The sequence below is a fragment of the Peromyscus maniculatus genome, chromosome 12, assembly GCF_049852395.1.
Source record: "Peromyscus maniculatus bairdii isolate BWxNUB_F1_BW_parent chromosome 12, HU_Pman_BW_mat_3.1, whole genome shotgun sequence".
NCBI lineage: Eukaryota > Metazoa > Chordata > Mammalia > Rodentia > Cricetidae > Peromyscus > Peromyscus maniculatus.
Genome location: NC_134863.1, coordinates 27343436 through 27358112, shown reverse-complemented (window position 1 = coordinate 27358112; position 14677 = coordinate 27343436). Strand labels below are relative to the sequence as shown.

Sequence of the window (14677 nt, the reverse complement as noted above, 5' to 3'; positions counted from 1 at the left end):
GCCTGGCCCCCAAGGTACCAATATATTTTTTTTTAAAGATTTTTGTTTTGTTGTTTTAGAAACATGGTCTGTGAGGCCAAGGAAAGCCTCTAACAACCCTCCTTCCTCAGATTCCCTAGTCCTGGGTTTATAGAGCCCAATTAACCTTTCTATTAAACTCAAGAAGAACAACATCTCTTACCTTTACCACAACACCAAGAGTCCTTTTTATTATCATACTTACTGGTGCCATCTCCATGTTATTAATCTGGGCCTCATGAAAGCCACCATCTGACATAACTTCTTCTTCTGTTTCTTCTTCTGCTGTAGCAACATTTCTTCTTTTGAATAACTGAAAAGTAAAAGAATGTTAATAATACAATTTTCACACAAGGGAACTCGACACCTTTTTAATTCTAAAGTTTTGTGCTGCCTTTAGTGTTTCCTGGTAAGGAAAGATGTCAGACTGCTTTCTCTACAGCCTTACAATTAAATCAATTAACTACTACAATATGTATGCCAATACCCAAGGGCAAGGCTCGAGGTGGTGGTGGTGCATGCCTTTAATCCCAGCACTCAAGAGGCAGAGGCAGGAGGATCTTTGTGAATTTGAGGCCAGCCTGATCTGCAGATCAAGTTCTGCGACAGCCAGAGCTGTTACACAGAGACATTCTTGTCTTCAAAAACCAAAACCCAAACAAACAAATAAAACAAAAACCTCAAAGGCATAAAACTTAACTAAGAGAGACGTGACACACTGCAAGACATGAATGTGATGATGATGGTGATGATGACGACGACGACCATGATGATATAACAACCACCTCCAAGAATGAAAACCAGACCCTGGACATGTTGAAGGCATTTCCCTCAACACTTGGTAAGAAGCAGGAAACAAGATAGTCTTAACAGTTGTTCAGGAAAAAGTGAGAACAAGAATGCTATTAAAATAATTAAACACTTCCATCTTAGTGACCTTCAAGGATAGTATATTGAGGTTTCTAGCCTTGCCAATCTCTAGGAATTCCTGACAGCAAAGGGGGATCTTTTAAAGCACTCATTACTAAGTCTTCAAAATCCAGTACTGAGCTTGTATCACACATCACAATCGAAACTAGTCACATATTAATTGGCCATTTGTTATAAAAGTTTAGAAATTCAGGGCGAATGAAGCAGCATGAGACACAGCTAGAACTTGAACCCTACAGAACACACTTTGAACACTAATGGTTCAGATGGTATCAAAGGTTCCGACTAGTACTGAAGACTATCACTTTCTTTACAGTCCAAGTCATATCCATTAAAGTGCTTCAACTACCTATGTAAACTTCAAAGGACTAGAAATGATGCACTAAATGAGTGTATGTTGTCTCTTTCAGTGTTTTTATATACTCATACTTGTCTTGCTTCATATATACAGATAAACACACTGACTTCAGTTGAATTTCTGTCAAAATTTTTAGTATTTCATTTTGGGTTCACAATTATGACAGAACACAGCAAACCCACAGGATAAGCCATATTAACTGATCCAAGAGAGAAAAAAAAATGTAAGGGGGGGAAAGGGTTCTAGAGAAAAATACTAACAACAACAAATTATCTGAAAAGTTTACTAGTTAGCTGGAATTCCGCTTCAGCCCCCACACCCTTTCTCCAGACCCTGCCCTCAGAAAACCCACCAAACTGTGGCTCCTCCCCCAGAGCTACTCAAAACCATGCATACAGGGTATTTAAACTGCCTTCTGGACAACATACTCATGATTTTTCCCAGTCTCCTCTCCCAGGAAGATCACTTAGGACCGTTTTGCCCAATAAACTTGATCTTTTTTTTTTTTTTTTTTTGGTTTTTCAAGACAGGGTTTCTCTGCGTAGCTTTGCGCCTTTCCTGGAGCTCACTTGGTAGCCCAGGCTGGCCTCGAACTCACGGAGATCCGCCTGGCTCTGCCTCCCGAGTGCTGGGATTAAAGGCGTGCGCCACCACCGCCCGGCCAAAACTTGATCTTTTATTTTTAATTTGCTTGATTTGGATTACTGCACCTGACTTAATATCAGGGTACAGAAACCTTTCATCTTGGTGCATTGGCCGGCAAGAAGTTGAGTGTTCCCCCATCCCATCCCGTCTCCCCATCCCCCCACCCTAACCCTCCCCATGGAAAACCACTCCTCTCCTTACCAGACTAGATCAGCTTTCAGACCAGTAAGTTGCCTGTTCCAAGTCACTGCCTCTAGGGGTCCAGGACCCCTCCCAATTTTCGGGGTAGCCTGCCAAGATGTGGCTGCACCAGAGGCAACCTCTACCCATTCCCACTCAATCAGATCCTACCTGGATCCCTGGGATGCTAAGACTCCCCCAGAGCTACTCAAAACCAGGCTTTGGCTCTTCCTCTACCCACACAACCCAAAAGCCTATCACTATCACAATGGACACATTGCTTTAGACTTCGGGTTCCAGCACAGGCTTGTGAGGCAGCTGTGGGTCTAAGCCAGATCCCCAAACACCCTTGGGGTATCTTTTACAAAAATCTATTCAAATTGGGACTATCTGATACCACATGTCCTGAACGCCTGATTTCCCTATGCACTAAAGCCTGGTCACAATACAATCTTGATAACCAAGTCAAGATGACCACTGGGTTGAATTTACCATCATCCATGATCTTGAAAATTTTTGCTGGCATGGAGATTAAGTGGTCAGAACTACAAAACCACAAAAACCACAGTTTTTGGATTCTGAGTTCTTGCTCTTCCTTCTGTAGCCAGGGTTCCATGGCCCAGGTCTTGTTGGCTAGGGTCAGGGTGCCTCCAGATTACCACTCATCTGGGAACTAGGACCCTGAACATTCCACGCTGACCGTGGACCAGAGACACAGGCCCTTCCCCTATTCCTTGCCTACCCATCCCCCTTCTACATTGCCACAAGTTCCATTCAGTAGCAAATATTCCTCCCCTTATCAACCCCTCCCCCATTTCCCCCCCACCGGGACAAAGATGGAGGACCAACTTCCTCCTCCTTAGCCACCTTTCTCTCTTCCCCTCTCCCACTGCTCCTCTCTATCCTTCAATGCTACCACCTACACCCTGGTCCCCATCCACAACACTGGCCTACCTCCCACCCCATCCTCTCAAGTTATCTTCTTATACTCCGTCTCGACAGACTCCTGCCCTCCTCAGCCCTCTCCAAGAGGTAGCTGGAACCGATGGAATTGCTGAATCCACACCCCTCTCCCTTCAGAACCTCTCACAGATAGAAAAGCGGATAGGTTCCTTCTTTGCTAATCCTTCTGTTTATATCAACGAGTTTCGTTATCTTTCCCAAGCCCATGATCTGACCTGGCATGACCTCTATGTCATCCAGGCCTCTACTGTCACACCGGAGGAGCAAGGTCAAGTTCAGGCAGGAGCAAGACAGTATGCAGACTAACCCACCTAGTGGACAATATATGGTCCCTGTGGGTGACGTGGCGGTGCCAGCTACAGAACCCTACTGGGACAACCAACTGGGTCAGAATGGCCACCAGCAGAGGGAACTCATGGTCCGCTGCCTCCTTCAGGGTATGAAAACGGTCTCGGATAAAATTAATTTTGATAAGCTCTGAGAGATTACACAAGCAGGCTGATGAGAATCCAGCCATTTTTCTAAATCAATTACAAGAGACCATGCTTCAATATACTTTCCTTGACCCAGCCTCCCCAGTGGGAGCCAAGGGTCCTGGCCACCCATTTCATTTCTCAGTCAGCGCCAGAAACTAGAAAGAAATGAATGAAAAAGGGCTGAGGAGGGTCCCCAAACACCCATACAGAAATTGGTAAAAATGGCTTTTAAGGTTTTTAACGCCCAAAAGGAGGCAGCTGTCTTCTGGACAGGCTTGCAACAGAAGGCTACACTGCCAAGCGGACGCCTTGGCAGCTGCCCTGAGTCCATCGGCGCCCTCACAAGGGAGACAAGGGAAGTCCACCAGGATCCATTCTGCTGGAGCTCAGCCCAAGTCAACTCCACCAGGCTCCTGGTGCTGCCCTGACTCTCAGTCACCGATGACGACGCCGACAACGACGACGCCGACGCCGACGCCATACTTCATCTGCCAACAGCCTGGACAAAGGAAATCAAAATGCCCACGCACGGTGCTTGTCCTCTATGCCACACCACAGAGATCCAGCCTCACTGACATCAGCATCTGAGACTTTAAACTCCTCAGCAGAGGACTGACACAGCCTAGACCTAGTGACTGCCACTGGCCTTGCTGTGTATAGGATAAAGCTCCAGGTAGCAGGTAAGTCCACCACCTCTCCAGTGGACACAGGAGCTACCTCTTCTGTTTTAACCTTCACTCGGGTCCCATGGTTCCCTTGCCAATTTCTGTCACAGGGAATGGATGGGACCCCTCCTTTCCACTTAAGACCCTGTCACTTGCCTGCATTCTTGCAGGGCAATTCTTCTCACACTCTTTCCTTACCATACTTGCTTGCCCGGAACCTCTACTTGGTTGTGATATTCTCAGCCACTTTGGGGCCACACTCACCTTGGCCCCCACACCCTCTCCTGATTCTCACCCTGTCCCCTTAACAGCCTCACAGGTTCCTACCCCCAGACTGTCCTGTCCCTACTCTCCCGTATCCAGGAGATCTTAAGTATGGGTTATCTCCACCATGAAGGTTGCTACTCACCACCAGCAGTCCTAGTTCACCTTAAGGACCCCTCCTCCCTCCCTTCCAGACCCCAGTTTCCTATTTCTGAAACCCATCACCCAGGCCTCAAGCCCATTATTACCTGCCTTTTATCTCAGGGACTTTTAATTCCTATCAACTCACCCTGAAACACCCCCATTGTTCCCGAGTAAGCCTTCCGGTGCTTACCAAGGTGCTGTGGATATCGTTCTATATAAATAAAATGCTGACTGGCCAGAAGTCAGGCAAGAAGTATAGGCGGGACAAGCAGAGAAGAGAATTCTGGGAACAGGAAGGCTGAGTGAGGAGATGCTACCAGCCGCCGCCATGAGTACCAACACATAAGATAGTGGTCAGCCACGAGCCATGTGGCAAGGTATAGCTTTACAGAAATGGGTTAACTTAAGATGTAAGAACTAGATAGCTAGAAGCCTGAGCCATTAGGCCAAACAGTTTAAATAATATAAGTCTGTGTGTTTATTTTATAAGTGGGCTGTGGGACTGCTGGGGCTTGTCGGGAAACTCTCCAGCTACACTAAGGTGCTTACCGTTTAAAACAAGACCTCCACCTCATTAATGAGGCAGTTACTCCAACCCACCCAGTGGTCAACAACCCTTACAACCTCCTTTCTAACACCCCCCCCCTACAACTTCCCATTTTACAGTCCTGGACATAAAAGACAATTTTTTTTACTGTCCCCTACACCCTGACTCATGCTTCTTCTTTGCCTTCACCTGGGAGGACCCTGACACCTGGACCTCCAAACAGCTTACATGGACTGCACTCTTGAGTTTCCAGGACAGCCCTCATTTTTTTGGCCAAGACTTGGTTCAAGATCTTTCCGCTCGACTCCATCCTAGCACTCTCCTCCAATACATAGATGACCTTCTTCTCTGCAGCCCTCCCTGCCTCTGTCCCAACAGGCCACCTCTCTGCTCCTGACCTACCTCGGCTCCCTTGGATATCCACATCTGAGGCTCAGCTATGCTCTCCCATTGGGGTGTATCTGGGCGTTCAACTCAGCCTGGGGTCTAAGACCTTTTACCTCTCACAGTCTGAGCCCTGTGGGATTTGCATACCCCGGCCCCAGAGGACCAGATTCTCTCATCTTTTGGGCCTGATGAGATTCTTCTGTCACTGGATCCCTAACTTTGCCATTTCGGCCAAGCTCCTGTACCAGGCAGCCAGAGAGACCCCCAAGGGGCCCCTTGCCCACCTGGCCACCATCTGCCACCACTTCACTTTTCTGTGGGATGCCCTACTAATGGCCCTAGCCCTAGCTCTCCCAGATCCCAATAGACCTTATCACCTTTATACAGAGGAAAGGGTGGGAGTGGCCACCGGGGTTCTAGTCCAACCAGCTGGCCCTTTGAATCAGGCCGTTGCTTTTCTGTCCAAACAACTGGACCCCACTGTCTGGATAGCAGACATGCTTGAGAGCCCTAGCAGCAGCAGCTGAACTCATCCGGGAGGCTCTCAAGATCACCCTGTTCCAGCCAATCATGGTATACTCCACCCACCACTGCCTCTCAGACCTTCTGAGTCATTCTTCTCTCTCCCTGCTTGGGCCCTCCTGAGTCCAAGTCTTTCATTCACTGTTTCTAGGAGACCCCCAAATTACCTTGGCTTCCAGCCCTGCCCTAAACCTTGCAACCCTCCTTCCTGTCCCTTCCTCCTCTGGTACCTCCTCTCACTCCTGCCCAGAGGCTGCGGAGGCCTTACACTCACCCCAGTCTGATCTATTAGACCAACCCCTCACAAACCCCCAACGTACCCTCTTTGTTGTCGGAAGCTCTTATAGAAAGATCAGGAAACCACCAGGTGTGCATGTTGTGGTCACTTCCAGTAAAACAGTTGAAGCGACCCACCTGCCAATGGGGACCTCTTCACAAAAGGCCAAATTAATTACCTTGATGACTAGAGCATTCTGGATAGCCAAGGGTAAATGAGCTAACATCTCTACTGACTCTAAATATGCCTTTTTAATAGCCATTTTGTCCTTTGGAGGGAAAAGGGCTTCCTCACTACCAAGGGCACTCCCATATTTAATGGACCCTTACAACCAAGCTCTTGTAGGTCCTCGAGATCCTTGCAAAAGTAGTCATAATCCACTGATGGGACACTAGTCCTCCAAGGACCCAGTGGCCTTAGGCAACACCAGGGCTGATTCAGTGGCCTGGGGACTGGCCTTGAGCTCCACGGGATCAACAGAACATATTTTGTTTCTAACACCCTCCTGTTAGCCCTGTATCAACCAGAGGAGAGGGATGAACTCCTGAAAAAAGGTGCCACACAGACAAAAAAAAAAGATGGTTGGTTCTACTTAAATAACCACCTCATCCAACCACCTCAGGACCAGGCACTGTCCATCAGTTCAGACATCCACCAGACCTTACACATAGGCCCCAAAGCCTTGTTCTATGTGGTGATATTTTATTTGTACTGAAATGTTATTTTAATTTTATGTTAATAAATAAAGTTGCCCTGGGGTCAGAGCTATTAGAGCCATAGTGAGAGCGTGGTGGTTAGAAGAGCTAGGTAGATTTCTGTGTGTTCAGGGATACAGCCAGTATTGGAGACATACGCCTTTAAGACCTGGAGGGCGGTACTTACAGGCAGTGATGAGGCAGTCATGTGGTTGGGTTTACAACCAATGAGAAGGCAGAACAGAAAGATTATTTAAACAGGGACACAGGAAGTACCTCCCTCTCTCGGGGAAGCTAGGAGCACTGCAGGAGGTAAGATTTTATCTCTGAGCTCTGACCTCTCGGCTTTTCTCTTTTACCTTGGCTCTGTGTTTCTTATTTTAATAATACGATTGGTTACATCTACATCTGGCGCCCAACGTGGGGCGAATCCATTAAAAACTGCTTGGGGCCGGCTCCCTAGCCGGAGCAGCCGGCTCCCTAGCCCCAGCCCAGGTCTGCTTGGGCTCAGGCCGGACTGTGAGCTGCTTGCTTAAAGCCAGTGCTACAAACAGCTCAGGCCTGCCCTGCTAAACAGGGCCCCTGGCTGTAAAGCCAAGCCTTGACTCGGCTCAGAGGGAACAAGTGGCTGGCTTTAAGCTTTAGCCGGCTACCCCTTCGCTTTCACTTTCACTTTCGCTTTCTCTCTTGCTTTCTCTCTGTCTCTCTGTTTCTCTCTCTCTCTCTCTCTCTCTCTCTCTCTCTCTCTCTCTCTCTCTCTCTCTGGATTTACACCTAGGACTCTAGGTGGCTGTTTTGAAATTCGCTCGGATTTCTACTGTTCTACGCAGATTTGGTAAGTCATAAAGGAAACTATTTAAAAGACAAATTTTTTCCACATTTAAAAAAATGGGTTTCCTGTGTACATTGGAAGAAAATTGGGTTTTGTTTGAAATTTTAGGCAGTCTGACAATGGAACAACTATATGAAAAGATTAGTATTATGGGAATTATGCAGTTAATCACCATGCTTATTCTCATTTTACTATTTAAAAAGATAGTCGATTTAAGTGCCAGGATAACAGCTTTAGAAAAACCTGTTAATTTTAACAGTGAAGTTGGTTCAAGTTTGGATCATACGGTTACAGAAAGAAAGCCTGTTTTCACACAATCATCCTTAATTTATCCTGTAACCGTACAGCAGATGCCTGATCAAATGGCTACACAAAATATCTGGGCTCCAATTGAACTGATGGATTTTAAAAGGTTTAAGGAGGCAATAGTATCTTATGGCATGCATTCCCCATATGTAAAGCAAATGTTAAACTCTTGGTCAACATATAATAGGATTATACCACAGGACTGGCGGGACCTTGCACAAGCTGTTCTGGAACCCAGCCAGAGAATTCAATTTCTGACTTGGTTTAAGGAGGAAGCTAGAAACGTAGAAACACAATGGAGGGATAAAGGAATACAAGTTTGTCAGGATCAGCTTATTGGAGAAGGCCAATATGCTTCAATACAAACACAATGTTTATATGATGTTCAAACCGTAATTTTATGTCGAATGGCAGCCTTGAATGCATGGGACAGAGTTGATGAACCAGGAAAAAAACATGAGTCATTCACAAAGGTTATGCAAGGCCCTAAAGAATCTTTCACAGATTTTTTAGAAAGACTGGCTTCAGCAGTAAACAGAATGGTCTCAGGATCAGAAGCTAGTAAGGCAATAATTGAAGCTTTGGCATTTGAGAATGCGAATGCAGCATGCAAAAGAATAATCAGGCCTTTAAGGGCAAGATCTGCACCTTTGGAAGATTGGATTAGAGAAACAATTAATGTTGAGGTTGATGAGCATGATACGTGGGTAGGAGAAGTAATTTCAAAAGGTTTGAGGAGTGTTAGATGTTTTGGGTGTGAAAAGCAAGGACATTTTAAAAGGGACTGTAAACAGGTCAATCCTAGAAGCAATGTTTCTTCAAGGAACAATGACAACAGAATGCCCCTTCCTTCTGGAGTATACAGAAGGTGTGGTAAGGGAAAACACTAGACCAACGAATGTAGATCAACAAAGGACAGACAGGGTAATCCTTTGCCTCAGTTTTCGGGAAACTCCCGGAGGGGCCTCATGCAGGCCCCCATAGCAAAACCAGTTCAAACCTTTCCTGCAGCTGTAGAGGAAATCCCTGCTCTGAGCGATTAAATAACCAAATGACTATTGGAATAAATCAGGCTGGTCAGGATGATGAAAAAGAGAGAATAGAAAATTCAGGAGAAAACATAAAGAAAATTTTTTGGCAAACTTCTATTAATGAACAGAGACCAAAATTAACGATAAAAATAAATGGTGTTTTGTTGTCTGGTCTGGTAGACACAGGTGCGGACATTACCATAATTGCACCAGAATTTTGGCATCCAGCTTGGCCTCTTCAGGAGGTAAACGTTCAACTGTTAGGAATTGGGACATTATCTGGAGTGAAACAGAGTGCAAGATGGCTGGAATGTATAGGTCCAGAAGGACAGAGAGGAAAATTAAAACCATATGTCGCTAACATAGCTATGAACCTGTGGGGTCGAGACTTGTTGCAACAATGGAATACTCAGATTAAAATCCCTCCAATCTCAGAAACAAATCATAAACTAGCACATGTTTCTGAGAGAAATATTAGAAGGCATTATTTTGAGTGGTCACCAGCCATCCATATTATACAGGAACAGGGCACAACAACTGATAATCTTCCAAAAATACCAACAGCTCTACCTTTAAAATGGTTAACAGACAAGCCTGTATGGGTTCAGCAATGGCCTTTAACAACAGAGAAACTCCAGGCTTTAGAAGAGCTGGTAGAAGAACAGTTAAATGCTCAGCATATTGAACAGTCAACCAGCCCTTGGAATTCTCCTGTATTTGTTATTAAAAAGAAATCTGGTAAATGGAGAATGGTAACAGACCTTAGAGCAATTAACAAAGTAATTCAGCCGATGGGCTCTCTACAATCTGGAATTCCTTTGCCTACTCTGTTACCAAAAGGATGGCCTCTCATAGTTATTGATTTAAAAGACTGTTTCTTTTCAATACCCTTACAAGAAAAGGACAAAGAAAGATTTGCTTTCACAGTGCCTACTTATAATAATTCTCAACCGGTTAAAAGATTTCAATGGAGGGTCCTCCCACAGGGAATGTTAAATAGCCCAACTCTGTGCCAATATTTTGTACAACAGCCATTGGAAGTGATACGTAAAAAATTTCCTAAATCTATAATTTATCATTATATGGATGATATTTTACTAGCTGACTCAAATGCAGATACTTTAGAAAGAATGTTTGAAGAAGTAAAGAAAATTTTGCCTTGCTGGGGATTACAAATTGCTCCTGAAAAAATACAAAGAGGAGATTCTATTAATTATTTAGGATATAAAATAGAGCTACAAAAAATTAGACCCCAAAAGGTGCAAATTAGGAGAGATAGACTACAGACTCTTAATGACTTTCAAAGATTATTTGGAGATATTTCTCATCTACGAACTATTGTTGGGGTAAAAAATGATGAACTGACTAATTTGTTCAAAACCTTAGAAGGTGACAAGGACTTAAATAGTCCAAGAGAATTATCACCTGAAACTGAGAAAGAATTGGCCTTGGTAGAAAAGAAAGTACATGAAGGGCACGTGGATCGTATTGATCCAAAGCTGGATTGCATTTTGGTTATTTTACCCTCTAGGCATTCCCCTACTGGAATATTAATGCAGAGGGAAGATATTATATTGGAATGGATATTTTTACCAAATAAACCAAATAAAAAATTAAAAACTTATGGGGAAAAAATCTCTGACTTGATTTGGAAAGGAAAATTGAGACTTCGTCAATTAGCAGAAATAGACCCAGCAGAAATTGTCGTACCTTTAACTAAGGAGGACATTAAAAAATTATGGACAGAAAGTGAACCTTGACAAAGAGCTTGCAGTAATTTTTTGGGAGAAATTAACAGCAAATATCCCAAAAGCAACAGAATTGATTTTATAAAGAGAGCTGATTGGATCTTGCCTCGAATTGTACGGCAAAAACCCATATCTGGAGTTCGTACATTTTATACAGATGCCAACAAACAAGGAAAGGCAGGTTACAAATCAGAAAATTTAAGTAAAGTGGTACAAAGTCCTTATAATTCAGTGCAAAAATCAGAATTGTATGCTATTCTGTTGGTATTAATGGATTTTTCAGAACCTCTCAACATAGTAACTGACTCTCAGTATGCTGAAAGAGTGGTATTACATATTGAGACTGCAGAATTTATCCCTGATGCTTCAGAATTAACTTCACTATTTATTCAATTACAAGATACAATCAGGAAAAGGAGTCATCCTTTATATATAACTCACATCCGATCTCATACTGGTCTGCCAGGCCCTCTAGCACAAGGCAATGATGAGATTGATAAATTATTGATAGGAAATGTGCTGGAGGCCTCAAAATTTCATAAAAAACATCATGTCAATAGTAAAGGTTTAAAAAAGGATTTTCCCATAACCTGGCAACAAGCCAAAGAAATAGTAAAGAAATGTCCTACTTGTTCCTTCTATAATCAAACACCATTACCAGCAGGATGTAACCCAAAGGGTACTCAGAGGAATGAAATCTGGCAGATGGACGTGTTTCACTTTGCAGAATTTGGAAAACTGAAATATGTACACCACACTATCGATACTTATTCAGGATTTCAATGGGCAACTGCTTTGAGTTCTGAAAAAGCTGATTCTGTAATCACTCATTTGCTAGAAGTTATGGCCATTATGGGTATACCTGCACAAATCAAAACTGACAATGCTCCATCATATGTCTCTGTTAAAATGAAACAGTTTTTTGCTTATTACAATATAAAGCATATTACAGGTATACCACATAATCCTACAGGTCAAGCAGTTATAGAAAGGTCAAACAGAACTCTAAAGGATATGCTAAATAAACAGAAAGGAGTAACAAAAACCCCCAGAAATAGACTGCATAATGCTCTATTAACTTTGAATTTTCTGAATGCCAATGAGAAAGGAACAACAGCTGCAGAGAGACATTGGGTAATAGAAAAAACTACAGAATTAAATCAGCCTATATACTTTAAGGATGTGCTGACCTCAAAATGGAAGCCAGGGTATGTATTACGTTGGGGACGAGGTTTTGCTTTTGTTTCTATAGGAGAAGATAAGCTGTGGGTACCATCAAAATTGATAAAGGTTCGATTTGAACAAGAGAAACCTCTTAATTAGAGGAGGTGATAGTTCATCAACCAGCATGAACATCCAATTTAAACTAACTTGTACCTGTAACACATGTCTTTTCATTTAATCAGATAATAACTTGCCAAAAAGGAACATCCCCAAAATTAGTCTTGGGGGAAGGTTTTTGTTTTTGTCTTTTAGGAGAATGAAGGTTAAGGAATCTGAAGGACACAAGACAAATGAGACAACTGAAGAAAAGGGACAAATCATCTATCCCAGGAAACAGAGTATATTGGAGTATATGGCATATGGGTATATATTATCTAAAAAATTTTATGTCTTCTTAAATGTTTGTTTCTGCTTTTCTCTAAAGATTTAACACTATTGGTTTTCTAATAGTCCCAGTTCAATTAAAATTTAAAGCTGACTTTGGAGTTGGAGAATGGCTCTCTCCTTCTTTAAACTCAAGCATGTTGTTAAAATGAAAATACAAACTCCCTGTATCATGACAGAATAAAAGAGCCATTTTCTGCTATGGGACAGGACAAAAGCCAAATTAATTAAGGGACTATTCTATTACTAATCTCAACTCTTTGATTCTATTCTGATTCTTTAAACTTTTCTTAAAGTATAAATTTTATATCAAAATTTACAAGATTAATATATATATACATTTTAAACTTTGTTAAGATATGAATGGTCATATAGAGTACTAACTAATTCTAGAAAAAAGGCTTCAGTTAGCTGCATATATATGTCTTTGTGTTCGAGTCTCTTATCAGTTTTCTGCAGGAAATCACGGCCAGGCCTAACATCAACTGAAGTCTCCGGAAAGAAGATGGGGCCCCACAACAACAACAACAACAACAACAATTCCACGTGGACAATAATAATATCACTAAGCTGACAAACATCATCTACAGATCAGCTTTGAACTACAAGGTGCTCAGAACAATTTTGAGATGACTAGCTGAGATGATCCAGTCTCAAAGACTACTTGAATAAGGACTTGAGATAAACCCTGAACTTTGGCTTTATACACAGACTGGATAATAATGAAGGATATAGTTACCTTTCCTAGAATTTGACAATTAACCTAAATTTTTCTTTCAGGATAAAGATAACTTCACCCATACCCAGCAGGAAGCAATTTTAAGAATATGACACCCACATTGCCAAAGAAGTGGTGTGGGGCAGGTGGTTTTTTGGTTCTTTTAATGGGTTTTGGGTCTGGGATAATTTTCAATTGTTTAGGGGGGTTGGTTACAAGTTGTTGTCAAGGGTTAGTAAAAAAGGCTAAGCAAAGGAGATTAGATTTAAGGTTCTTGTTTAAAAAAAAAAAAAAAGAAAGAAAAGAAAAAGACAATTACTAGTTTTAAATACTTTACATTATTACCAACTATTAGGATATAAAGAAATGAAAGTTAGTAGTTAGACATTACAATAGAAATTGTAGTCATATTAGATATGTTTTAAAAATTGAGCAGATATATTTTAGACAGGTCATCTTCAAACCCTTCAGAGATCTAACGAATATGGCATTTAAAATATTTTAATAACTTAGAAATTTTTCTTTTTTGAGACATGTCAGCTCCTGGCAGTACCAATCTACTTCAGAGAAAATATGGACATTGAAGAAACTGCATATGGAGTTAATTTTCATTGTGGCAAAAGTTAGCCACTGGACAACAAAGTATCCTCAAATCAACAGGACAAAATGGACAGACAGAACACGAAACAAAGGACTACCGATTCCTGCCAAAACAAGTATGGTTATGGCTTTATCAGAAGGCATCTTCTGAGGCCAGGACAATATGGCACCATCCCTGAAGTGGCCTTCACAATCTGGAAAAGGTACAGTGCCCTTTTCTTTGAAGGCAGCTGAACAGGCAGTGGGCCGATGGCTTCTGTTGTGCAATGGAACAGCAACTGAAAGCTCACGCCTCTCAATAGTAGACTGGCATTTAATAGAGGGATGTGGAGAAGGGCATGCTTAGATGAAGCCATATATACACAGCCAAGAAGAATGGACAGCTGAATTCAAAAACCATCAACAATTTCCAGAATTTAAAATCCTGAATCATGACATGACACTAGTGGAATTCAGGTGTTTCTGGTACATGGACTGCTCTCACCCAGTGTGAGGTTGAACTGTTGAACTGTTGACCTTGTGTACTTCACAAATGAGTCTGTCAGATACGCTAAGCCTATAGGCTGAAGATGATGCCCCAACACTGTGGAGAAACCTCAGGTGACTGTCCAGGCAGCTGGCTGTTTGTGTCAACTCACAAAATTTTTGGAAGTTGCTTTTGTGCACTTCCTGTTTTTATTTTTGTTAGCTAATATTATTTCCTTCTTGGGTCTCTGAGGGAGTTGAAGATTAGTTAGTTATGGTTGAAGATTAATTAGGATAG

General features: G+C 42.5%; 1 protein-coding gene across 1 annotated transcript in view; it reads right to left on the bottom strand.

The window, feature by feature from the left end:
* The window catches only part of Kpna1 (karyopherin subunit alpha 1), a 75727-nt gene that overhangs the window by 37941 nt on the left and 23109 nt on the right, over window positions 1-14677 (bottom strand). Inside the window, exon 3 of the mRNA XM_042259262.2 lies at window positions 224-331. Coding sequence (XP_042115196.1) covers window positions 224-331 — 108 coding nt within the window. The remainder of the gene's footprint in view (window positions 1-223; window positions 332-14677) is intronic.